Below are 26,658 nucleotides of genomic sequence, written 5' to 3' on the forward strand. Positions count from 1 at the left end.
AAAAACAACTTTTGGTATGTACTTAACTTAAACAATGCTTGACATAATTATATTACGATCACACAAATTGGGATCTTATTTACATGAAACACTTGAATATATATATATATATATATACAACATGCACAAAACACTCAATAAACATAACAACTCACGTCGCCGGTGTCTTTTTTAAAGACCACTGTTATTCAATCTAAGATAAAATTATGTTACTATAAGTGTTTACATGTGATAGTTAGTGCGATATCTGTACTTTTGTTGTAGTTTTTCCCCAGTTTCATAGAATTTTACAGACTAACAAGCCAACAGTTTCACTGCGGCGCGCGGGGATGCCAGGTTCCCCCACCGCTAACACAGCCCGGTCGCGGTGTCAAGTTGGAGATTTCAGCGATTGCAGGATTGCTTGCTTGTGTTTAAATGTTTAAGTCAGAGGCGTTTATGTTTAAAATATTTTAAATCATAGATGTTTACGTTTCAATGTTTTCAATCGTGGATATTTATGTATAACTTGTCACTGCATCTGGCGCTGTGCTAACATCAGGCAAAACGGTAGTCAACATAAAAAAGTAGTATGCAACAACGACATCACATGTAAACACTTATAGTAACATAATTATATCTTAGATTGAAAAAAATAACTTTAGGAGTCATAACCACTGACAGGGAAATGACCAGACTAACATGGGGGGGAAAAGGCATGGGGGGGAAACGACTAGAAACCATCATAATTTGATAATGATAAATTTTAGTAAGACACAGTTCAGCAACCATGCATAACAAGGTATTAGATATATACAGGATGCTCCACTGTAATAGTCTCAACATGCATCCTCTTATCCTTTAGAGCAGATTGTTTCAAAAGATGATAATTTATCTTGACCACTTACCATACCACAGGTGGTCAGCCCTGTAACTTGTTTGACCATGCTAATTTTCACACAAGGAGCCTTAGCATTAGAACGTCCTATTTTACATTGTATTTTATGAAATGCAGCAGTCATCCTATGCCCAGCCACTGTGCTGCCTTGCATTGCCCTCATAGTCAAATTTTTTTTTTTTCTGAGAAAACCCTTGTGTACTTAGACTTATGTGTAACATTATATGTGCAGTGGTAGATATACTTTTTTGCAGTGTTCTACAATATTGCAAATTCAGAAATACTTTCTGCAATTGCTCACTTAACAGTCAGGATTTACAAGTTGAAATTAAACCCATGGCATTATACAGAATTGTATATTGGCAAACATTTTACAACATACAATTTGAAAAATACATGCACACAAAAAAATACTACTTGGTAGTGAACACAAAAGCTCTTAGACACCATTGATCCCCAGCCTGATTTTTTCAGTTCTGCAACATTGAAAATTAATGTGCAAATTGCAGATTACAGGTGGGTATTTCTAGCAATGATGTCACATTGTGTGTCTCTGACCTAGGTTGGTGTTCGTGGGAAGGACATTGTAGTCCTGGGGGTGGAGAAGAAGGCCATCGCCAAGCTACAGGATGAGAGAACTGTCCGCAAGATCTGCTTACTGGATGACCATGTGGCCATGGCATTTGCAGGTAAAAAAAGGCATCCATTGCATGCAGTTTGATGTGCATCTGCTAGGTGGTGTATGATTTAGACAGCCCAACCTTTGTCACAGACAACTGATTAAAGAAAGAGCAATCTGCACTTCATGGAATACAATATTTTGGCTAACCTTGACATCGGCACAAGTGCATTAGAATGCAAATGGATTCATTATCAAGTACATGCAGTGTACATGTATACTGAAAATCAAAGCAAATGCATAATGTTTACCTTCACATAATATGGTCTGCTCTGTTAATTCTGACTCATACACATTCATATACACCATCACGTATATGGTCCGACAGGAGTCTAAATCCCTCCTGCTATAAAACTGCAACATGATGTAACCCAACACTAGTTACCATCATGGTAACAGTCTGGTGCAGGTCATTGACCTTTTTGGTTTGGAGAAGATGAAGAGCAAAAACAATTTGTTTTCCTTCAGTAAACATAAAAAAAGTATGTAAGGTATATCTCTGCTAATGTCTTATTCTTTCCCCACACAAATTCGCAGGTCTGACAGCTGATGCGAGAATCCTGATCAACCGTGCACGTGTGGAGTGTCAGAGTCACAGGCTGACGGTGGAGGACCCTGTAACTCTGGAGTACATCACACGTTACATCGCCACCCTCAAACAGGTGGGCATTCAGACATAGCATTCCTGCCTATCCATATTGTATAAGGGGGGGGAAATGGTCAATAAACTTGCATATTATAAGCAATTACCAGTAAGCATTGCCCCAATTTGTCCCAACATGTATGACCTAGACATTTTTTACCTATTTTGTTCTGTAGCGTTACACCCAAAGTAATGGGAGGAGGCCATTTGGCATCTCCTGCCTGATAGTTGGGTTTGACTATGACGGCACACCCCACCTCTACCAGACGGATCCTTCAGGAACCCATCACGAGTGGAAGGTAAGTCTTTTTACATGGCATTCTGCATATCTATATATTCAGATCAGATGAGTTCTACATGTTCAGAAATGTTTCCCTGAATTTACAAATAAGTTGAAAATTGTTATTGCCTTGTCTTATTATTTTTTGTTTTGTTTGTTTGTTTTTAGGCCAATGCCACTGGCCGCAGTGCAAAGACAGTGCGAGAGTACCTAGAGAAACACTACACTGATGAACTGGCCGATTCCGACGCAGAGTGCATCAAACTAGCTCTTAAAGCTCTCCTGGAGGTAAGGTCTTCCCAAGTGTACTTTAAATGTTATAACGTCTTGATGATGCTTTCAGAGAAGCAACATATCTTGGCTTAGTAATACTAGTGGTAAATACAATTGGTATCATCACTTTGGTAGGTTTATTGTGCATCTTATTATAACATTTTTATTTCTGCAGGTTGTACAATCAGGATCTAAGAATGTGGAGCTTGCTGTTATGAGGAGAGATGAGCCCCTGAAGGTAATAACAGTCAACTTCTGAGTTCTGTTCTTACCACTTTAAGGAAACACCAGCAATATACATAGCTGTATAATTCAAAAGTGGCAACTGCTACGTCTTCAGTGATGATTATGTATTGTCTTAACTAAGGTAGAAAATACAAATTTACCCTACCACATAACCTTGTGATCTGTGTTAACAATTAATGCAGTAGAAATTTGTTCCTATGTATACTATGAAATATGCATGTACTTCTAATTTTTTTTTTGCTGTTCTATACTATAGCAGCCTTCCTTAGAATCATGAATTACCGAATGATATCCAAAAGGTACTTTGCTCTAAAGGTTTTGTCACTTCTTAATCAGTGCTTGGACATTTATGATCCTGAGATAGGCTGCAGATAGCCGAGAATATGGGTCTGCTATCTGCTAAAGATTCACCCTGTAAATCTTGAGGCTTTTTTTCTTCTTTCAGATGCTAAGTGTGGAGGAGATAGAAAAGATCATGGCTGAGGTGGAGAAGGAAAAAGAGGAGGAAGCTGAGAAGAAAAAGAAGTCTAAGACGTCATCTTAAGATGATGACTCTTGCTAGATATCTTTTTGTATATATAGTTATGTTTGGAGGGCCTTGGTGGCCTTGCCTCTGGAGTTCCAGTGATGTGTATCAAGGTCTTCTATAGTAGTGGCAATTTCACCTTTTTTTCAACATACTCAGTCTACCATGTAACATGCTAAAGCATGTAATGAAGCATCACACATTGTAGAGATGACAAATATCTCCATGTGGACCATGTAATTCTGCCAGAAAGTCAAGTTTATACTACAGTAGTACATGTAGGTTCTTCGGTGGTTTTCACACAACAGCTAATTCTAGTTTCTTCGCTTTCCACTCTGTAAACTACTAGTAGATTGTGATAGATGAAGGCAATGCTGAAAGAACATTTCTTGAACTTAAAGCACTTTGTATAACATGCAGATATAAGCCAGACAATGTTATGTACAAACTGGAGGGATGACTATTTGTAGGTCACTACACGTTAGTCATTAAATCATATCAAGTACATAAGGCCACACCAATTTAATTTCTTGGTTAACGGATTCGCCTCTTCATTTTTTTCTGATTTGCAAATAAAAATAAAAATTCAGAATCAACTGCAAAATGCTCATATTTTGTCCTGAACAGTTGAAAACAGTCCTTTTCATCCTACTTGTTACAGTTATTCCATCTTTCAATGCAATGGTATCATTAAAAGTTCAAAATTCATTGTTTAAATTTTGAACCAGCCTGGTGTGTTGACTTCATGGCTCCTATCGTACCATTTTGGGCCATAATAGGATGCCTAGGCCTGTTTTTATTTTTATTTTTTTTTCGCCCGCCCGCTCCATTATTTTTCTGGAAAAATCCGTTAACCAAGAAATTAAATTGGTGTGGCCTAAGTCACTGTCATGAGAAAATTGTATGGTATTTGCAGTTATATCGAGCAAGTTGTCAGACATGTCAATTATTCCACAAGGCTACCATGTGGTACTTCAGCAAACTAACTCAGGACCTTCACTGCAAACTGAATCTATTACTGAGCTTTGGCTCTAAAACATACCTTTCACACTTCTTTAACAGTGTAATGGTCATATAAGCTGTCTTGGAGGCATTAAAAGGACTTGCTGTCACTATTGTGGCCTGAAACATTCCTCAAACACCATCTTGTAGACACATACCAGTAAGGGCAATGTAGTCTGTGGTTAGCTTGCATTGCAGACTCCCCAAGACTTGCTGGGTTCGAATAATATTAATAGCTATCAAAGCAAAAACTGGAACAATTTGAAACAAATGTCCTGCAGTCTACAATAGGGGCTTGTTCATAACATGCTAACATCAGTTCACCATGGACCACATTCTGTGATTGATATTTAAAAAAAGCCAACCTGAAGCAAGGCTGTATTGTTGTGTAAGACTTTGACTAATGCATGGTGCTGGTTTAGTGAAACTATTTACAGATCTGTATGTCACATTGACATTGCCTTTGTCATACTCCATTATTGTGATAAACACTATTGAGAGAAATCCCCTCCCAGCACAGAACCTGTATACATCCATGTGATCTGTATTAGAAATCCTGACACTTGTCATTAAATGAGGCAAAATTGAAAGTTCTTTTTGTTCTTTATATGATATATGATATCAACATGATAGAAATCATAATTGAATAATATCAACAAGGCTCACCCAATCAAAGGTGGTTATCTCAGTTTATTTTCAAAATGGCCTACATACACGTATGGGTGGACCTAATATATTCATCACATAAACATGTAGTAAATTCAGGCATATTTTGGTGGCAGCAAAGACAGTATCAAATTGGCCAGGCAGTATCCATTTGCCACCTCCTTTAGTCTGCAAAGACAAATGGGTACTAGTACTATACTGTCTTTGTAGCCAACAAAAAAAACTGCTTGGAGATTAGTTACGTTATATAAGTATTGATTATACATTTGGAATGCTTTTGGCAAGACAAGCCATCAAAACTTATTATACTGGTTGGTAGAAACTATACAACATGTATCTCTGAACACAAAATTGTCCACAATTTTGCTATCCACAGGACCTTAGGTCTAAGGGTAAGGTTACTGTTACAAAAAACATAATAGCTTTACTTTGCTGGTTTACAAGGAGTGGTATTTTTTCCTTCAAAGACAAAACTGTAAGCAGGTCCAAGTGTCAACAAAGACTAACAAAGTGTTAAGTACATGTACTATTAACCATGATAATCAGAATCATATACAAAAGATATTCCACTATGTACAGCATCTGTATGTGAGTTATCGTCTGTCAAAGCTGCCTGCTCTGTCGAAACTCCCCCCTCTGTCAAAGCTGCCGAAGCTGCCTCCCAGGTTCCCCAGACTGGAGGCCGTCTGTTCCAGGTGAGCCAGCGGCCCTACCCCTGGTCCCGCCGCCATGCCGTGCTGGGACCACATCATCCCGTGCTGACCCCCCGGGCCGATCATCGTGGGCGTACCTGGAGTTCCAGGCGCTGGTGGGCGCACCTGTGAGGACGACGCACCTTGGGACATACCATCCTGCTGCGGGGGTGCCTGGGACGGCCGACGCCCCAGCCCCCTGATATCAGCCAACACGGTCTGCCACTGCGCAATCTTCTGCTGATGTTTCTGTATCAGCGCCTCCTTTCTCTGCAGTTCCGTCCGAAGTTCCTGGATGTCCTCCTTCAGGATCTGTTCGGGACGCTGGCTGGACAGCAGCAGTCTTCTCTGCAGGAAGAAGCACTCGATCTGTTTGGCCGTGTCAAGGAACTTCTGCACATTCTGCTCCACGCTGGTCTTGATCTCGTCCTGTTCCACGATGTTGACGTGGTCTTGGTTGACCAGGGAGGAGAAGAGGGTGTGGAAGGAAGTCTCCAGCTCATCCACCAGGTGTGAATGCTGGCCAGAATGACCACCGCCTGCGGCCATGTCTTTGTTGTTTGCTGACCAATGTACCTGGCAAGGAAAACAATTTAAGCCAAGCGGTTATTTCCACCTACAGAGAGATTTTTTTCTAGAATTTCAGACTCTTTCAACCCCCTTCATATTTTATTGGAACAGCCCAAAATCACAGTCACGCATCGCCCCCCTCCCCCTTTTTTGCCTCGATGTCCAAAAACTGCGCAGAATAGCATACTAGGACGTGAATGATACTACAATATGCTTCTTAAATGTTCCCTTTACCGTTTGCAATGTTAACATGAATCAAACATACGTAAAACAGCTCGAATTCTTGACGATTTAGGCGAGTCCTTTTCTTCTTTGTTCGGTTCTCGGTCTCATGACCTATGACCCATGCAACTGCGCAACTCCCATTGCGCACTTACCTAGTACACAAAAATACAGGTACAAAACACACCTGTGGATCATAGGGCGTCTGAGCAGTCTTACGACGTCGTGACAGGTAATGTTGGCAGTGTTTTATATTTTGTACAGCAGCCATCTATAATAGACCGGGCTACACGATAGGGCAAAGCCGGGAAACGTTTTCAAAGAGGCCGTCTTTTCGGAAGCTCCTGTAGTGTAGGATCCTGTAGTCGTCGGCAAAGCAAAAGGTTTACGTCTTTAACACGATATTCTTTTGGCAGTCGTTTATCCGTCACACAATCTAACTCTCGTGATCAAAAGGCATCATACCGTACGTCCTTGCCGACGTTGAAAATCCTACGACAAAAAAAAATCGTTACTGACAAGGCCACGCCCGCCTTAAGGGCCCCTTAAGTCCCTTGAGGGTGTTTGAATCTCAGCCAGGTTTAAAGGCACGTTGTTGAAGGGCACTCTGCCGAGAACTGTTATTGTGTAGATACTGATATGCACGCTCAGGCATTTGATTGGAACCCATGATCCACTGATGATGGCGAAAACTTTCTCGAAATATGAGCCGTACGTACGTTGACTGTACCGCTAAAATTATACCTCTCATGATCACAGCCCCTTTAATACACATCTGCCTGGTTCTCACGGCACGGGCATTTGTCCCACTGCGTTACTGACTATGTTCCAGAATAATCCATGCCAACTTTCCCCAGTGATTACATCAGTAGGTCTACCGTATAATCCTAACAATCATTCCCTGCATGTTCTGTTTCTGAAGCCATTCTGGATCGAGTGGAACACACGGGTTGTGATGTGAGCCAGAGTCACAGTGCAGTCAGACGATCACCACCATGTCTTCCGATGCGGACAGAATTCTGGGCAGCAGTCTGTCTCACCATCACCAGCCGTTCAAGCCGATCGGCACCCACTCGGCCTCCCTCCTCCGCACCCTCAACGAGCTGCGCGAGTCGGACGTCCTGACAGACGTGTCCCTGGTGGCCGAGAGTCAGACGTTTCACGTCCACAAGGTGGTCATGGCGTCCGCCTCCGACTACTTCAGGGCTATGTTTACCACGGACATGCGGGAGAAAGAACAACAGGTCATTGAACTCCACGGCGTTACCGCCAAAGGACTGAGGTTAGTTATAGAGTACGTCTACACGTCTGAGGTGCCGTTAGAAGAAGACAACGTCAGGGACGTCCTAGACGCCGCTAGCCACTTACAAGTCCTCTCCTTACTGGAGAAGTGTAAAAACTTCATGCTTGCGAAGCTCAGCTCAAACAACTGCCTGGCGATGGCCAGACTTGCAGAAGCGATGAATCTGGACAAGATCGAAGCGGCTGCGAGAAGGTACTGCCTGCGCACGTTTGGACTTGTGATCAAGACGAGAGACTTTCTAGAATTGCCGATAGACAAGTTGTTGCCCCTTCTTGAAAGCGATGACGTGCTGGGCTGTACGGAGACGGGGCTGTTCCAGGCGGCGCTCAAGTGGTTGGAGCACGACCCCAGTCGGCAGGAATATGCGTCACAGGTCAGTATCTCTTCATATTAGCACTGCAGCTAGCTGATATGGAAAATGATGCACATATCGCTGCTGTCATCATTAGAATAGATAGGTTTCATGTAGAACATGTGTTTATTGATAAAGTTCGAGAGAAATGATAACGTAACGTTTGCGACTAAAAGACGGTAGCCTTGTTACTACTAAACCTATTATAGCTCCCGAGTCCTACACTCCTACAGCCTCTCTGCAAATATTTGCGGAGAGGATGTAGGGCTCGGGAGCTATAATACTGAGGTCTGGTAACCAGGCTAATGCCACTCCATGTGTAGTATCAAGACAGAACACGCGTAGCATGCAGTCACTGTATTTATGAACAAATTTTAAAACGTGCCCGATTCATGCATGTATACTCTCAGATGAAGAGGAAAGGGTGATAGGTCTAGGGTGCTTTTACGCCAAAAAGCAGTTACTCAAGCAACTGGATATGATTTTGAAAACGTCAGACGTTACAGCTAGTATCCACTAGCCTCTGGTCTCTCAGTCACTGACGAAAGCTAGTGGATACTAGTACTAGCTGAAACGTCTGACGTTTTCAAAATCATATCCAGTTGCTTGAGTAACTGCTTTTTGGCGTATCGTATTACCTGGATGTCTAACCTTCATCGCATATATCGACGTACTTAGGGTGCTTTTGTTCACCACCACGACTCATAGTTGTCCTACCTCCTAGCTGATGTCCCGGGTCCGGTTCCCCCTCATGCCGCCGGGAGATCTCGTCCGTTACGTCCAAAGTCACGCCCTGTTCCAGACGGACGGAGACTGCCAGGCGCTGCTCCTGGAGGCGTCCCGCTACCACAACTCCGTCCTGATGCAGCCAGTACTCCAGTCCACACGCACACAGGTCCGCACCAGCCAACCCACCCTGCTGGTTGTAGGTAAGTAGGGCAGATTTTTTTACGTCTGCTACGTTTTTTTTTTTCTGAAAACGTGGGGAAGGAGTGGCGTGGACGCACGTCACTCGCACGGTTGCGCAAGGTGTAAGAGTGTGGTCTGACCGTGAGCGGTTTCGTGCAACGTACGTTGCCCAAGTGGTGAGTTGTACGTGCTTACAACGTACGATCTCTGTGCGATTGCAACTTAACCGTAAGGAGGCCGTACTCACACGTGCTTCTTCCGTATGGTACGTACGGGGCACGCGCGTCGCCCGTACTCGCACGCACGGGTGGTGAATCCGCAGACCGCACGCAGAAAAAGTTTTACATGCACTTAAAGTTCTACGGCGTGTCTGCGTGCTCCAAAATCCGTAGGATTCCGCACGGAGGCGGCACTCACCACGCACGGATGCCCTACGTTTGCCCACGTTTTTGCACGTACGTAGACAGCACGCAGAAGCACGTACGGCGGGTTGTGACCAGGGCTTTAACGTCTGTATAAGTTATAATTCAAGTTGAACGAACAAAGGGTGACGACAATGTTTTTATACAGGTGGGACCAGAATGCTATCCAACGGTGGAGTGGACGCGTCCAAAGACATCCTGTGTCACGACCCGAAGACGAACAAGTGGAACAAACTGACAGAGCTGAGCGGGAAGCGGAGTCACCACTCCGCGGCCGTGCTGGGGAACTTTCTGTACGTGGCAGGCGGACAGGACAGGTGGCCAGGCCCGAGGAACGGCAAAAAGAAACCACAGAGCTCAGTTCTTAGGTGAGAAACCAATTCTACACATATATATAAATCTTATCTCTTTTGCTTGTTCCTATTTTCTAGTATCTTCTTTTGTTTCCTGTAGTTCTTTACTTTCTATTAGTCGATAGTGCTTCCGTTTAGTTTTATGGTGATCGTTTTAATTTCTAACGAATTTTATGTCGTTAGTACATTTTACATATATATTATTATATTTTATTACATGAAATTATTACACTGTCTACATGTTTTTGGTTTTTTTGTTTTGGCTAATCTTCCTACGTTGTACGTACATTTTCTTTGTTCTACATGTACATCAGTCTCTCGGCCCACTGAATATCTAAGTTAGATTTTTCTTCAACTTGTTGGTTCTTGCTCCACAGGTATGACCCGGTACATGACAAGTGGTTCAAAATTGCAAGTATGAATCAATCCAGGATGTCCTTCTTCCTCGGCGCGTCGGTGTGCGGTCGTCTGTTCGCCGTCGGCGGTATCGGGCCCGAAGGTCGGCTGGCGTCGGTGGAGTCGTACGATCCGGAAACTAACGAGTGGTCCTTCGTCACCTCCATCGGCGAACCTCGGAGCGGACATGCAGGGGCCGAACTAAGGGGGAAACTGTAAGTAAAATCTGGATTAATATCATGATCATCTAGATCAATATCTAAACTTTATAATATTCTTTTCATGCCTACCTCAAACACACATGCTACTGGCCATCATTACGTTTCCTAACAGTTGTTTACCATTCCAATCAGACATATCATCGGGAGCTGTATTATATCGTCAACGCACAGTAATTTTGTCGGGCTGAAAAACCGCCGCAAACTACATGTATACACTCAAGCCCATTCTTGTATACTTTGTAGGTGTCGTTCTTTCGTCAGCATGACGACGAGGACCGCTTTCAGACGAACGACACCTACAAAGTATATAAGAATGGTAAACAACTTGTATAAAACAAAATTCTTGTATACTTTTTGTTTGTAGGTACATCAGTGGAGGAGGCACAGAGTCTATGGGTGTAGAGAACACCGTCCTTGTCTGCGACCCTTCCGAGGACCAGTGGACGGGGAAGGCTTCCATGTACGCGCCGCGCGACGGCCACCAGATGGTGTCTCTACGGGACCGACTCTTCGTCTTCGGCGGCGTCCACTACAACGGGCACGGCCAGCTCATCCACGTACACAGGACCGAATGTTACGACCCGGACTCAGATCAGTGGACTAACGTGAAGATGATGCCATTCCCTCAGTGTTACGCGGGAGCGGCTGTGGTGAAGCATCACATTTTCGTGGTCGGGGGTTTCTCCTGGCTGAAGAGGAAGTGTAGTAAGAGCGTACAACAGTATCACGCCCTGCATGACAACTGGGTGAAATGTCCCGATCTTCCCGAGTTTATGGACGGAGTGGCCTGTGCCACCTTGTTTATCCCACCCACTAGAAAACCAAGTAGTACCTGGTGATACAACTGGTAAAAAGGTAAAGGTATCCCCAGACTTTTAGGGCCTTAGGGGCAGTAGGTTGTTGATCGGCTGTGTCTAGACTGGGTCCAGGTTACGGTATTGGAAGGCAGACCCATGCGTCTCTCCTCCCGTGGCCTGTTACCTCCACAACCGAAGCCAGGTACAATTTTACATGTACACCGGGGTAGAGAGGAATGTCGTGTAAAGTGCAATTCACAAAGGCGCATGCAACCGCTAGCCAAGAATGTCAGAATCGAACCAGCGACCACTAGTGTAGCGACTCGGGCATTCGACGCCACACTGGTAGTGTATTTTGGTAAAATATGTATCTGCTTTCCAATAAGAACCTTTAGTTCATTCCGCCGGGATATCGGCTGAGGGCTCGATTGTTCTGAGTAGTAGTAGTAGTAGTAGTAGTAGTAGTAGTAGTAGTAGTAGTAGTAGTAGTAGTAGGCATTTCGTCGGTCTTTCAAGACCATACTAAGTACTTCTTCTACACCATGCTCAGAGCACTTGAGCTTACAAAGACGTGACGTGACCAATAATGGGCCAAAGGTGATTTGAAGTCGGTGTGAGTTATATCCAAGTTCATGCGATGTTAGCGATAATATTCATTCCAACTAGAAAAGAAATTCAGCCCTGGTCTGTACTTCATGCGATTTATTTAGCGTGATTATATTTATTCCGATCGAAGAGAAAATCTGTACGTCCTACCCTGTAAGACTACGTTATTAGAAATAAAACACGTCACAAAGTTTGTGTTCCTTTATTATAATGTTTTTAATTAAGGGTTAATCACCCGCCCCTGGTGAATATGGTGTGATAAAGCCTTCATCATCATCATCATTCATCCTCCATAGTAGAGGTGGAGCATACAAAGTTAGCTCGCCACAAATGTTTGTTATACATCACAGAGAAAAGTTCATGTCCCTCCAAGCCAGTTTCAGTTTCAATAAAGCCTTGTCAGTTACTATAACCACCGAATAAAGCCACCGAGTGAGCGACATCCGCACAATGTGTTAAACATTGTGCGGATGGCGTTCAGCACCAAGGACAGGTACCGTTTGCACGGAAACATGTTGCGAAGTATGCCTGCAAGCCTGGGGCGTAATCCACCGTTCTAATCCCACATAATTCGTAGCCAGACCACTAACATGCTTCAAATGCGCAACGACATAGAGCGGTGCCGTTTATGAAAAGCGTAACATTAGCTTTATTGGTGCCTGGGTTTTAATGTAGGCGGAGCCAGCTTGCCCAAATGTAACGTATCATGTAGCCCCTTTCCTTGTGAATTTAGCGTAGAACGTCGACAATACGGCATCTACTCACCTCGATCAAGAACATGGTAAGGTTTGGCAAGCCTTTACAAGTTCCTGTATTTCATGGACGCTCTAAAAGCGAGCGGGCGTGTGTGGTGATCACCGTACTATGTTTAACATTGTGCGGATGGCGTTCAGCACCAAGGACGGGCACCTTTTGTATAGAAACATGTGGTGCGCAGAAATGCGCCGAGGTTGATTGAATTAACCCAGGACATTCTACAAAGCTTCTTGAATTAACAGATTCCGACTGCTACACGTCAGTTACAAATACTTTTTGCTCCTGACGCTGTCTGTTTGTAATTTGGAAACAGACTAATGAAAAAAACGTTATTTTTGAGGGGATTGATTCTTGGTGGTAAAGTAGTTGTGGTTATCAGCAGCTGCAGGATAGAAATTAGAGTCAGCTGTTGTGCGCCCCTGTGTAAAAATCACACGTGGCACGGTCCATTCAGTCTTCGTCTGGTGGTGCCACGCAGGGACGAGAAGGAAGCGTTTGTCAAGTTTTTGGTCAATTTTCGGGTTCTAGTTCCAAAAATATTCATTTTGATGTGTAGAAGAAACCCTCGGGGATGTTTCAACGGTGGAGCTGTGCCGTTTTCTGGATTTTTGGCGAAGAAAATACGGATATCCTGACCTGGTGGATTTTCGGAGGAGACGAGAAAATGGCGCCGAGTGGAAGGGCGGCGTGGTCGTGGGGAGGGCAGAGTTTTCACAAGGTAAGACAACAAACCATGTCTACGAATTGATTTACCACAAACTGATAACAACACGTTACGGTATATTCTTGGTAAATTGGACGGATTTTCAGAATGCAACGGCATACTTTCTAGTTTTAGGTTTAAATAGCCGCGGCGACTGTTGCAGAGCTTCTCTTGCTTGTAGTCTTTTCTAAATGTATGTAAAAGACTGCAAGCAAGAGAAGCCCTGCATGCAACAGTCGCCGCGGCTAGTTTTAGGTACGCTTTTTTTTAATTTTTAAATGTCTTCTGTTTTCTTGAATAACACAGATAGGTATTGCTAGTTTTCTGGTTTGATTTTGAAGTGGAAAAAGGGTGCTACTTTGTTTTTGTATAACTGGCCTTTGTTGAAAAAAAAACATGGGTAGAATATGTTTGAGACTTTTCCCCATGGAAAGAAATAAACACTAGTAGAATGTGCCGTTTAATAAAATGCTATTTTAAAACTCTAAAAGTCATAGTTTGGCTAGATATTTCAGACTGGGATAAAATGACAAAGCAGGACTACTTTAATTTGTTGTTTCTTGGAATTGCCAGCTTTGTTCCTGATTTACAAATATTAAAAAGCATGTACATGTAATATTCTGAAATTCATCACCAACACCAAAATGCTCATTTTTGCATAAACAGTATGTTTTGTACTAAATATATTATAGTGGTAAAATTTTCTCAGTCCCTTGATTGACCAGTATAGACAGGTTTGACTATAAGCATAGTGTTTTTCTAGCTGTTACAGTTTTCCATTTATCGATTTTATTAAATCGTGTTGTTCAAAATTTATTGTTTGAAGTTAAAAAGCAGGCTAGTGTGTTGTCTTTGGTAGCATTAACAGCTTTTAAAGGATAGCAAGCCTTGTTTTTTTAAAGCTTCAAGAGTGAAGTTCAACCTAATACCTAAGTATGTCAACTTTAGCTATTGCATATTTCTGTCATGTTGGTACACACATCTATGTGTTACTGGAAGTAGGTTCATGTATATAGGGTGTCTATTATAGATCAAAATTGTATATACATGTGTTATAAGTTAGTGTAATATTCACCATGACAATTATTTAAATTGTGTTTCATTCATTCAACTGCAACTGTACACAGTACCATTGTCTACAAATGTCTAGCAAGTCTTTCAAATAGTTATATGACAAGTCTGACCTTCTTGGTACCGTTTTTCTCATCAATAAGTTCTAAAATGTTTACTAATATTCTTTTTATGGTCGACTGAGTGTTAGCTGTACGTTTCAAACAGATCACCTTCTGTCATGATTCTTCAAGAATGGCATCAAAAATTTCTAGTCTACAAGTATTTTGGCTTTGTTCAGTGTTCTTATATATATCCTGGTGCCGTCTTTGACTGTTAGCACCTTGTAACTTATTCTATTCTTTTTCCTGCACTCCTGTAGTTCTGATGGTCTGCCAGCTGTGCAGGTGTTCCTGTCCTGATGAGACTTGTGATGACAGATGTACCTGATGATCAGGTGAAGAAAATCAGAACTCTGCATTTTACGTACCATTTACTTGATTATTTGAGACAAGTATGTAACTTGTTATGTTTGTAGTTAGGTGGCTGCTGACCGAATGCAGTATTGGGGATTCCTGTTTGAACCTGACAAGACTGGATTGGACCAGATCAGACCTGGTGATTTGAGGACTCAAAGAAGCTGCATCAGGTGAGAAAAATCTTAATTCCTCATTTTACAAGTTCCATCTACTTATTTGAGACAAGTGTGTAACTGGTTATAAAGTTTGTATACAAGTATTTGGCAAGTTCTTTCTGTTGCTAGCTTATATGTCAGACTTACATTTTAGAGAAATAACACACAGCCTGTAATGCATTGTAAACACTTTATAATAACATTGTTTTTTTCATAAAACAGTGAGACCCCTAAGTTTCTATAGCCATTTAATCAAATGGATAGATCAATTGTGTGATTTTTAAAGTCTTTATAGTCATTTAGTGTTTTTCTGGAGATACACTGTAACAATACTCTTGTACCACATACTAATGATCCTTTCATATAGTCAGGTGTGTCCTGAGGGTCAGCTGTTCTGACTGGGAGAAATGACCGGTGACTCCTGTCCAAACTAAATTAAACCAAACCAAACGAGGGCCCAGCAAACCAGTTTAATTGAATCAAGACACAGAGTTTGTACAGGTGAGATACAGGTTTCCAAACGCTAAATTCACAACGAAAGTGGCTACATGATACGTTGCATTCGGGCAATCTGACTCGGCCTACATGAAAATCCAGGCACTAAATATATATATCTATGTCGTTGCATTTGAAGCATGTAAGTGGTCTGGCTACGAACTATGTGGGATTAGAACGGTCGATTACGCCCCAGGCTTGCAGGCATACCTCTCAACATGTTTCCGTGCAAACGGTACCTGTCCTTGGTGCTGAACGCCATCCGCACAATGTTAAACACACAGTATGGTGAACACTACACACACACACACAAATTAACTAATTATCCTCTCATGTATATAGTTAGGTGTGTCCCAATGTTCCTGTCCTGACTAGGAGAAACCTGTGATGATGGGCGACTCCTGTCCAAACCTGACTAGAGGAGGGCTTAATTGGCAAACCAGTCAACTTCAAGACACGGTGAAGTGAAGGTTTGAACAGGTGAGATAATGTTTTTCCCAGATGTGACAGCATAAATGATGCATCTAAAGCACATCTTTTTAGCACAATACCTGGACTTTCTACATCTGTTTATTGAGAAACAAAGGGATAGTTCAATTGTTAAAGTTTCTTATCTATCATTTAGTGGTCATTCAGTGTTGAATGGACACTGAATGAAAAGTCTTGCATCCCACTAATTATCCTTTCATTACTACATGTAGGTGTATCCTGGAGTTCCTGTCCTGACTGGGAGAAACCGTGCGATGACTTCTGCCCAAACCAGACCAGATGGGCTTAGCTAACCAGTTGACTTGAAGACACAGTGAAGTGAACTCTGTACAGGTGAGGCATTGCTTTAAAACTTACACCTTACTGGTTTCTCTGATGTGACATTACAAGCAACACCTTTAATCACATCACATCATGTTGTTGAATGGCAAGAAAAATCAGAAGTTGCTGATCTGAAAGAAACATCTCGGCACTACTGTCAACTGTCACTGTCTCTGGGAGGTGAACCTGTTCCGGTCACAAGAACAGCAAGTGGCCTCAGCTTTACCTTTGACAGTTAACTATCCTTCCAGGATTCAGGTGAAGTTTATCATTTCAAAGGCCTCCAGTAGGCTACATTACCTGAGACTATTGACCAAGCAAGGAATGAGTGTTGTCGATCTGGTTGGGTACAATGAAGTATGGAATGCGTTCAGTAGCATTACCACAATGTATTTGGAGTATGAAAGGATGCCAGGCAGTATAATTAAAAGATTATCCCCAGAGTGCTTTGCTTAATTGATTTTCTAAAATTCAATAATTCAATAAAATTCTTGATTCAATAAAATTGGTGTGATCATGTTAAATATTTTCTGAGGAAGACCAATTGCTGACTTTTGTTCTTCTGTTTTCAAGATGACATTGTGGATGATCTGGCTCCGAGACCGGACTGTAGCAGGAGGAAGGACCAGACTTTTGTTGGCAGCTCTCAACCTGAGTGTGTAAAAGAAGACGGGGGGGTGTGAGTATGTTTCCTTATTAACACAAGACAACAGTCCATATGCACACACTTGCACTCGCAGTTCTCTCATTTGCACAGTTCTCTCTTTTGCCCAGTTCACTCTACTCTGAGGGTCGGCAAGCCTTTTTTAGGTGAGGAGCCATTTGACGTTAATCATCTTTAATTCCATGACAAAGGACACTGAAAAATTCTTTGTATCGTATATTATTAGTTGAATGTCAAATTGCCCCAAAATTGCCTTTTTGGAACTCTACAACAAAAGTATCTTAGTCGGCCACTTGAATTCCACGCTTTTATCCTGAATTCATGTTAAGTGTCACTAAAAAATGTTTCATATTTAGTCGAATATGCCAAATTGCCCTAAAATTGTCACTTTGGACCTCTATGTAGTTAAATTCTGTGAGCCCATATATAGATTGAGTGAAATTCTCCCGCCAAAAAGCTTTCAATTAATTCCACATTGTTATCGATCCTCTTTAGTCGAATGCCAAATTGCCCAAAAATTGTCACTTTCGACCCTTAATCTTTTAAATTCTCCTGCCAAAAAACTTTGTATCCCAGTCGGCCCAAGTTTCCGTGAATGCCATGTTGTTATCCTGAAAAAAAAATAGCCAAATTGACCAAAAATTGTCGCTTTCAAGGGCCTTAACCATTCTCTTGCCAAAAAGTAATTTTGTTAGCCGGCCACATTAATTCCATGCTATTCTGTTCGTATCGTATGAATGCCAAATTGCGCCAAAATTGTCAATTTGGACCTTTGTTTGCACTTAAATTGTCCCGCCAAAGAACTTAGCTCAGGCCACATTAATTTCACACTGATTCCTTGTGAAGTCTTTTTTCCCACCAAAAAAAAAACTGTTTTAATGTTTAAGTGTGAAAGTTTTCCAAAAGTAGTCTGAAAGAACTTTGGGTATATAGTTTTTGTTTTGCTGATTCCTTTTTAAGTCAATTTTCCCGCCAAAAAAAAACTAATTGGCACCCTCACCTGGTTAATTAATTGGATTAAGGTTTCCCGCCAAAAAACTTAGTATATGGAGCACTCTAACCTTGAACTTGTGCCCCCCTCTTCCTGCCCACCTCCCACAACTCAGAGTACACATGTATGTTAGTTACACTGTTCTCGTACTTCTTCACACAATTGTGGTCACCACACATTGCTACACAAACACTTGGTTGATCGAGTGCAGTTTTTCCACAACTTTAGACTTTAGAATAATCTCTCGCTCTCCTGATCGGTCAATGCACTAAGTGTACTCCCCGGGGGATGTCTTTTCGGAGACATTGATGCTTCGACACATCAGTATACCAGTGCAATTGACCAACCAGGAGAGTGAGAGATTATTCTAAAGTCTAAGTGGTGGAAAAACTGCACTCGATCAACCAAGTGTTTGTGTAGCAATGTGTGGTGACCACAATTGTGCGAAGAAGTCCGAGAACAGTGTAACTAACATACTCTGAGTTGTGGGAGGTGGGGCACAAGTTCAAGGTTAGAGTGCTCCATATACTAAGTTTTTTGGCGGGAAACCTTAATCCAATTAATTAACCAGGTGAGGGTGCCAATTATTTTTTTTGGTGGGAAAATTGACTTAAAAAGGAATCAGCAAAACAAAAACTATATACCCAAAGTTCTTTCAGACTACTTTTGGAAAACTTTCACACTTAAACATTAAAACTGTTTAACTGCCTGAACTTTTGTAACTTAATTGTGGGCAACATTTCAATGGGGCCCTGCAAGGGGGGTCCCATCGCTCTACGCTGAATTTGGAAACTTCACGATTACGCTTTACGATAAATTCCAAGTGGCCACAACGCATTACGTAGAATTAAAATGGCCGATTACGCTCTATGGAAATAGGGCTTGCAGGCCCCCTTCAATTAGGAGGCTTTTTCTATAACAATCTCAACTATATAAAACCTGAGCCACTCAACAGTCTATCTACAATATCTTTTTACCTGTGAAGACTGACCCCACATGGCAACTCTGGGGCCGTCTTTGCCACACAATTCTGAATTTTTTGCTGTGGTCATGTCCAGATTGTGCTTATTATCAAATCCTGAGTTTGAAGTGAATTCATCAATCTAAAGTTTTACAAATCGAAGTGGCCAGTTTTACATCAGATCCGCCTTTTTAAACAAATGTTCAGTGCTAACATTTTCAGTACCACGGACAGGGACAATTCTCTATACTGTACCAATTATTAGTCTAGTGCTAGTACTAGTGGAAGGTAGAGCCCATCCTTCTCTTTCCACTGACTTTTTATATTATATACCTCGACAGGGTCGTGTGCAACTTAGTGGTCAGAATTATAGCCCAGTTGCGCAAGGGCCAAAATTTTGCAGGACGTTGAAAGGGTCATTCACTTAAAAAAGGCGGAAGTAAAACTGTCAACTTCGATTTATTTACCTTAGGTAGATTGATCAATTCCCTTCAAACTTAGGATTAATAAATGCACAATCTGAACATGACCACAGCAAAACTCAGATTGGTGCAACAAGGACGGTCCCAGAATAGTCATTCAATGTGAACGACACAGCTTTTAACTCAAAAAGGCACTTGAGAGTTTTAATGTTCAATCTTTTGCAGAGACCATCGGGACCAGGACTGAGATCCTGACCCACTGTCAAGGCCGTACCTGCTGGTCACTGGACTTTTATCAATCCCTCACTGTAACTATCTACATTACTGTTTTGTTAACTACCAAAACTATCTGTGACTGACTACATTAAAAGTAGAATTTAGCAACTTCACAGTTTATTAATTGCGAAAAGAGTTTTGTTTTGCTGATTCCGTAACTCACTACAATTGTGTATCTTCACCAGTAAACATTACGGCTAGAATTCATATTAATCATTATGAAATGTCTTTTCATGTTATCTTAGAGTAATTTTCCATTTTTCCATTTTACTTGCCTTGTTGCTTTATTGATTGTTTCCTATCACCATATAGAATTTTTCTTCACATGAAGGACTGTGAATTTTCATTATATAATTACAATAGAAATGGTTTTTAAAAGGGTGGATGTGGATCATGATGAAGAGGATATCAGGGAAAACAGTTTGATCACAAATGCTGTTGAAAATATATCCCATTGGTATACAAAATAAAACTTACAATAATTATCAAAAGTGCTCTCCTCAGTTGGAAAATGTCTGTGTCCTCCGTCATATTTGCAATAAAATATTAGTCACAACCTTAAACTAGGTATTAGTTTAGGAATGTGAACTCTTTCAGAAATGACAACAAAATTACATGTAGCAGGGAGGGCCTTAGCTGAGTTTCAACAATGGCATTTAGAACAGAAAATTCAGAGGATCGCAAACATGCCCTTTTCCAACATCCTTCATCATCACTTCTTAAAAAGGGTCTGCATGGTAGCCTCCTTCGCAGTCTTGTTGGGCGTGGGCGTAATTTTTTCTCTGAGCGACGCTAGTAATATGCGGCCGCGAGGGACGATTTGCTGCCGAGGGACTTTTGCCACGGAGAGAAGGTTTCCAACTGTTGGAGCGCGAAACCTTCTCTCCGTGGCAAAAGTCCCTCGGCAGCAAATCGTCCCTCGCGGCCGCATATTACTAGCGTCGCTCAGAGAAAAAATTACGCCCACGCCCAACAAGACTGCGAAGGAGGCTACTGCATGGGAGGTCCTGATTGCTTTTCGGGCTAGATTCTGTAAGGCAGCCACCACGATTTACATTTTGTTCAGGTTTGGTTCACTGTGATATGATAGATTATATTTGACATCAAATCAACGTTGTTCGACTTCAAATTATGCAAATGTCAAGGCGCAAATTCTGCAAAGCTATGACCGGGCCGTATTACGATTTGATTCACTTACTGGCTGGTCGTTTTATTATGTAGATCAACAATATAACGGTGAAATTTTTAGAACGACCCAGCTTCATATTATGCAAAACAAAACTGCTGATTATGCATTGCAGCATGCAGACCCTTTTTTTTAAAGAGTTCATAAACGAAAGTAGACTCACAGTCAAGTCCGATGTTCTCTTGTCTTGTGGATAGGAGACAGGTCTCTCAGAAACACAGTCACATCCTCCTGAAGTAGGGACTGTCACACACAGGAGGTGGACAGGTCCCACAGTGTCAGCTATACAACATCTCAAGCCTAGGGTGTAAAAAAAACACATTCAGAAAGATCACAGGCTCAATATAACAATACTCACAGATCATCGCACACTGCAACATTCACATCATTTGTTTATATTAGTTTTGAAGCCTTTTGGATTGGGGGAAATTTATGCTTTGTTTGATAGTGAATATCAAAGCAAAGGTATACGTATAAATTATACATCAAACTATACATATATGTATATATATAGAGAGAGAAAGAGAGACTTACTTATTTACTTACTTACTTACTTACTTACTTAGTACTTACTTACTCACTCACTCACTTACTTACTTACTCACTTACTTACTCACATTATCACATTATACATCATATATCATTTCAAAACAATATGACAAGTTAACACTCATTTTGACATAATATTTCATAATATTATACTTTATAGTTGCCAACAATACATGACATGCATTTCAAACATCAGTTCAACAACATTCAAGCGCAGCTCATATTGATAAAATAAGACAGTGAATAAACAAAAAAGGGCTTTGAAAAACGCGGCTCTACGAAAGCGTCCTCACGGCCCGCTTTACTAAGTGCAAGTTTGAACCCAGGGATCCAGGTCGCCACAAATAATTCACGCTACTCTGTGTTTTAGCTTCACTTCATTACAAGTCAATAGTAACGACTTACTATATAAAGGACAAAGATAACGTTAATTGCGACTCACCACCTAAAACGGACGTATCTCGTCTTCCCAGACGAATTCTACCGGAGCTCTTTCCCTGCCATGCACACTCCTCGCCATCTTGCTGCCGCGTGGACTTACCACCTGACAAGAGATCATAATAATTTGCATATTCTCAATTAGGCCACACCAATTCAATTTCTTGGTTAACGGATTTTTCTAGAAAAATAATGGAGCGGGCGGGCGAAAAAATAAAAAATAAAAACAGGCCTAGGCATCCTATTATGAAGTCAACACGCCAGGCTGCGCTGGTTCAAAATTTAAACAATGAATTTTGAACTTTTAATGATGCCATTGCATTGAAAGATGGGATAACTGTAACAACTAGGATGAAAAGGACTGTTCAGGGCAAAATATGAGCATTTTGCTGTTGATTCTGAATTTTTATTTTTATTTGCAAATCAGAAAAAATTAAGCGGGCGAATCCGTTAACCAAGAAATTAAATGGGTTTGGCCTTAGATAATCAACTTAGATTAGACACCGGTGTGTTAACGAATCGTCATAACTTTGCATTTCTTTGCTAAGCTTTATAACGTAATAGACCAACATTATTATCATTATTATTTGCCTTACAAATAATGAAATACTGGTATATCATTCGACCTCAAAAATATTCCTTCAATCTTTCATTTCAATAGATTTGCGGAGAGGATGTAGGACTCGGGAGCTATAGTAGGTTTGGTAACCAGGCTAATAGATGACAGCATTACAGTTGGTTTAACGGGTTTTAACACAATACACCTTTACTTTACACAGTCCTGAATTGCAGTTTGCTGTTATGCTTTGAACGAAATATCCTCTCGAGTGTTTCTCAGTTTGATACCCCCTGCAATACCTCAGGCTTACAACGTTGAATGGTTGAGAAACGTTTAAACTTTGGATCGATTAACTAGTGGGTAAATTTTGTTTTTCTCGCCTTCTTAGTCAGTAAGCTGACACCTTCCATATGGCACCTTCCCCTTCCATCCATTTCTTTAAAAAAGCTACAATATTTCATTTTCCTTAATTTAGTGCATTAAATTTCTCTATTTAAATCAATGAGGTTTGAAGAATAATCAAACGGCTGTCTTATCACTTACCTTAAAAGTTTCTATTCAGAAGGAAACACTGCTTCTAAAGTTCTGACACGTTAAAATCGCCATGGATCAAAAGCGCCCCATAACGGCAATGCAGATTTCCGTCTCGTAAACGGTCGTCGCCTTTCCGAACGGTCGTCGCCTTTCCGAACGGTCGTCGCCTTTTCTCAAAACGGTCGTCGCCTTTTCTCAGAGTGGTCGTCGCCTTTATGAACGGTCGTCGCCTCTAGCTCTCCGAACGTACGGTCCTCGCCTTTTCTCAGAACGGTCGTCGCCTTTATGAACGGCCGTCGCCGCTCTGAGAAAAGGCGACGACCGTTCTGAGAAAAGGCGACGACCGTTCGGAAATGCGACGACCGTTCATAAAGGCGACGACCGTTCATAAAGGCGACGACGGCTCTGAGAAAGGGCGACGACCGTTCGGAAAGGCGACGACCGTTTACGAGACGGAAATTTGCAACGGCGATAAAACATCACTGCAGTAATAGGAACAATGAGGCTTGAAGAATATCAATCGACTGCCTTATCACTTGACTTTCATCCAGAAAGAAACCCTGCTTCTATAGTTCTGAAAATGGTTCAAAAGCGCCATGGATCAAAAGCAGCGATAAAACTGAGCCAACGTATTGCTGCAGTCCTGCGCCAAACTGCTAAGAGTCGCTTTTGATCCACGTACTCACTGCACTTCACCTGTTTTACGGCTGCATAGTTTACGACAGTTCTGGTGAGATTTTACGACAATTTCATACGTAAGTGCTCCTGCGCACTAACTCGTGACGTAGGTCTCTTGTAACCACCATTTTGACGACCTCGCCGGTAGTAGACTATGTGGAGCAGTGTCGTACGCAGCGCCGGTCTGGCGCCGTACCTGACCGCCACATCGCAGTGTGTGGCGTCTCAGCTACGGCCTCTCATCCCAGCGGTCGCCGTGAAGGCGGACTCGGTGCTGGTACCGCCAGCCGTCGAGCCCCAGACGAGTTACACCTTGTCCAAGACGCTACCGCGCAGTGCGTTACGAGTGACCTCTGGTGTACACGGTAAGTACATTCATGATCACATATATACGGTCTTTTGTCCTGATGTAAAACTGGAATAATCTGTAAAGTAGGCAGAGCGTCTAATGTTTTCAAATCAAGCCACTCGCGGTATGTAAATAAATATACATCTTCAAGGAAAGCTGCTGAGCATCTCACACTGCCCCCCCCCCCAAACCATATTTGACCCGGCTTGTACTTAGTTATACAACCTGCACTCGAAATATAGTATAACGCTGTCAGTATATCAGATGTGTCCCCAAATTAATGCGATACATGAAAGTTACGGTATCTTTGACCAAACAAAGCCCTGAGCCAAAGAACGTTACTCCCACCATGCCTAGCCCATGCCTTTGACAGACCTTAAAATATTAGCATGAAAGCTTCAATAATAAATTTATACTTTCATTCAACAATATCAAACCGTTGCTCACCTCATCATTGGCTTTAAATTATGATATCCTTTTTTTCTAAACTCACTCAATGGTCCTTTTTTTCCTCAGGGCCAAGCCAAGTGCGGTTTGCCCACAGTGACATCACAGTGCCAGACTTCACCGACTACCGCCGTCGTGAGGTGCAGGATCCCAACAAGCCTTCCGTCAGCAGCGATGTCTCCCGTAAGGCCTTCTCCTACATGCTGGTGGGCGGCACTGCAGTCACCTGCGCCTACGCTGCCAAGAACGTCGTACAGGATCTTGTCACCACCATGAGCGCATCAGCCGACGTGCTGGCCATGGCCAAGATCGAGGTGAAGCTGTCCGAAATCCCGGAGGGGAAGAGCGTGACCATCAAGTGGCGCGGGAAGCCCCTCTTCGTCCGCCATCGCACAGATGAAGAAATCAACGAGGTCCGGGCGGTAGATCACACCACCCTGAGAGATCCCGAGCCGGACGACATCCGGGTACAGAAGCCGGAGTGGCTGGTTCTGATCGGCGTGTGCACACATCTGGGCTGCGTCCCGATCGCCAACGCTGGCGACTACGGAGGCTACTACTGCCCCTGCCACGGCTCACACTACGACGCATCAGGAAGGCTAAGGAAAGGCCCCGCCCCATACAATCTCGAAGTCCCAGAATACGTGTTCCCAGATGAAGAAACACTTATTGTAGGTTAATAGAAGTTCAACTCAAGTTTGATACATGTACAGAAAAAGTCAGAAATACATTAATCATCCCACAGTAAACTGTTGACGAAAACATATGGCAACTTTTAAGGTTGTGAATCCAAGTTGAAGGCGAGTCATACTGAGTGTAGTTTATTATTGCCCATATGCAAGTCATTACACAGATTGACAAGTACCTAGTTACATGTGTATTTTAAAGAACTGATGTGTCCAAAGAACCATCTTGTATGTGATCACTGAATAAACCATTGGCTGTGTGAAATGGTTACCTTTGTGTGTGTACTAATTTCGTTATTAGAAAGGACAAGGTTTTTTTACCCCACTGTAATGGTCAGAGTAATCTTTAGATAGAAATTGTATGAGTCATGACCAAATACTGTTGATTCTTGCAGCTTTGTTAAGACACTAAAAGGTACCCAGAGATAACTTAGTCAACAGCCTCTTAGAATGTTACCATTACAAACATTGGTGCTTGGCTGTTGGCATGAATCTGACACATGCTGATGAAAAAGGGAATAGAAATACTAGTATTCAACATCTTGAACAAAGTACATGTAGATAATAAACCGGTGTGTGTGTTTATCCCCTGTATTGTGAAGTCTTTGCCTGAAACAAGACTGGAAGTCGTACTGTGATCATGCATGGGAGTGGCCATTTCAGCTTGATATGCTTGGTGAAGCAACTGGTGCTTAACAAGTAGCTAGGTGGTAATGCTTCAAAGTCAAATACAACAAGGTTATCTTTTTATTTGTACCAACATGCACAAGTCTTCTACATACACCTCACTTGGGATAACAGAGTTTTTGAAACTTCAAAAGTTTTCTATTACAACTGCATGACATATAGTAATATGAAGGTTACTAGCACTTGTAATACATTACAATAGTATACATGAAGTTGATAATCATGTCTACGTGAATTTCTTGACGCTGGTATTTTTCAGTTCCAAAACATTTCTACGGTACAATTCCACAGAACCTAGAATCCATAAAGGATTTTTCTCGCAAATCTCGATTCTTTTTTTCACAAGGTAGAAGTAACTGCTTGAAGAGACTTGCACATCAGAGATTGTATGTGGCTGAGGACGAGTTCATGGCATTGTAGATGTAGGTGTTGTTGAAGGGAACAAACTGTTTGGTCACCAGTTTGATGACCTCTTGAGCTGCAGCTCCTGTACAACACAAAATCAGTATAAAGACACGTACCGGTATAACAATAAAACTAGGAATCCTGGAGAAAGTGCAGATGTACATGTACATACATGTAAAAGAATCAACCAGACTTGCCCAAAAATGACAGATCATTATGATTACCGAAGGAAAACATTGTTTTTGCTACGTTTCCTCTTCTTCTTCTCCAAACAATGACCTCTGACCTGACTGAACCAGACTGCCTCTCACCATGGTTACTGGTGTTGGGTTACATAATGTTG

The 26,658-nt window shown here is 42.0% G+C and overlaps 4 protein-coding genes across 5 annotated transcripts in view; 3 read left to right on the plus strand and 1 right to left on the minus strand.

Annotated features, from left to right (window-relative positions):
• LOC109473572 (proteasome subunit alpha type-7) overlaps positions 1-4,014 on the plus strand; it is a 7,451-nt gene extending 3,437 nt beyond the window's left edge. The window contains exons 2-7 of the mRNA XM_019773473.1: positions 1,440-1,566; positions 2,094-2,218; positions 2,376-2,498; positions 2,648-2,767; positions 2,928-2,990; positions 3,444-4,014. Of these exons, the coding sequence (XP_019629032.1) occupies positions 1,440-1,566; positions 2,094-2,218; positions 2,376-2,498; positions 2,648-2,767; positions 2,928-2,990; positions 3,444-3,542 (657 nt within the window). The 3' untranslated portion in view covers positions 3,543-4,014. The remainder of the gene's footprint in view (positions 1-1,439; positions 1,567-2,093; positions 2,219-2,375; positions 2,499-2,647; positions 2,768-2,927; positions 2,991-3,443) is intronic.
• A 962-nt stretch (positions 4,015-4,976) lies between these two features.
• On the minus strand, positions 4,977-6,793 carry LOC109473573 (mediator of RNA polymerase II transcription subunit 28-like). Its single transcript, XM_019773474.1, has 2 exons — positions 6,720-6,793; positions 4,977-6,460 (listed from the first exon to the last, which is right to left on the minus strand). Exon 2 carries the CDS (start codon positions 6,431-6,433, stop codon positions 5,786-5,788), a length of 648 nt encoding a protein of 215 aa, XP_019629033.1. The 5' UTR covers positions 6,434-6,460; positions 6,720-6,793; the 3' UTR covers positions 4,977-5,785.
• Positions 6,794-7,593: 800 nt separating this feature from the next.
• On the plus strand, positions 7,594-12,125 carry LOC109473555 (kelch-like protein 9). 2 transcript variants are annotated; one of them, XR_002140426.1, is made up of 6 exons: positions 7,594-8,352; positions 9,056-9,260; positions 9,811-10,030; positions 10,393-10,626; positions 10,997-11,884; positions 11,925-12,125. XR_002140426.1 is itself a non-coding variant. In XM_019773444.1 (5 exons), exons 1-5 carry the CDS (start codon positions 7,672-7,674, stop codon positions 11,469-11,471), a joined length of 1,815 nt encoding a protein of 604 aa, XP_019629003.1. In that variant the 5' UTR covers positions 7,594-7,671; the 3' UTR covers positions 11,472-12,125. The 2 variants fall into 2 exon arrangements, 1 of the variants encoding a protein (XP_019629003.1); XM_019773444.1 differs by having other exon boundaries at positions 10,997-12,125.
• Positions 12,126-23,823: 11,698 nt separating this feature from the next.
• On the plus strand, positions 23,824-25,495 carry LOC109473570 (cytochrome b-c1 complex subunit Rieske, mitochondrial-like). The gene is made up of 2 exons (XM_019773472.1): positions 23,824-24,106; positions 24,607-25,495. Exons 1-2 carry the CDS (start codon positions 23,896-23,898, stop codon positions 25,215-25,217), a joined length of 822 nt encoding a protein of 273 aa, XP_019629031.1. The 5' UTR covers positions 23,824-23,895; the 3' UTR covers positions 25,218-25,495.
• Positions 25,496-26,658: the final 1,163 nt, after the last annotated feature.

This window comes from Branchiostoma belcheri, unplaced genomic scaffold (assembly GCF_001625305.1).
Source record: "Branchiostoma belcheri isolate BF01 breed outbred unplaced genomic scaffold, Haploidv18h27 scaffold3, whole genome shotgun sequence".
Taxonomy (NCBI): Eukaryota; Metazoa; Chordata; class Leptocardii; order Amphioxiformes; family Branchiostomatidae; genus Branchiostoma; species Branchiostoma belcheri.

Bases quoted from the DNA above. Each gene is read 5' to 3' on its own strand.
- LOC109473573 (XM_019773474.1), bottom strand. From the start codon at position 6,433: ATGGCCGCAGGCGGTGGTCATTCTGGCCAGCATTCACACCTGGTGGAT.
- LOC109473555 (XM_019773444.1), top strand. From the start codon at position 7,672: ATGTCTTCCGATGCGGACAGAATTCTGGGCAGCAGTCTGTCTCACCAT. The intron at 8,353-9,055 runs GTCAGTATCTCT...CCTACCTCCTAG, and splicing joins GGCAGGAATATGCGTCACAG to CTGATGTCCCGGGTCCGGTT. The intron at 10,031-10,392 runs GTGAGAAACCAA...CTTGCTCCACAG, and splicing joins CCACAGAGCTCAGTTCTTAG to GTATGACCCGGTACATGACA.
- LOC109473570 (XM_019773472.1), top strand. From the start codon at position 23,896: ATGTGGAGCAGTGTCGTACGCAGCGCCGGTCTGGCGCCGTACCTGACC. The intron at 24,107-24,606 runs GTAAGTACATTC...TTTTTTCCTCAG, and splicing joins AGTGACCTCTGGTGTACACG to GGCCAAGCCAAGTGCGGTTT.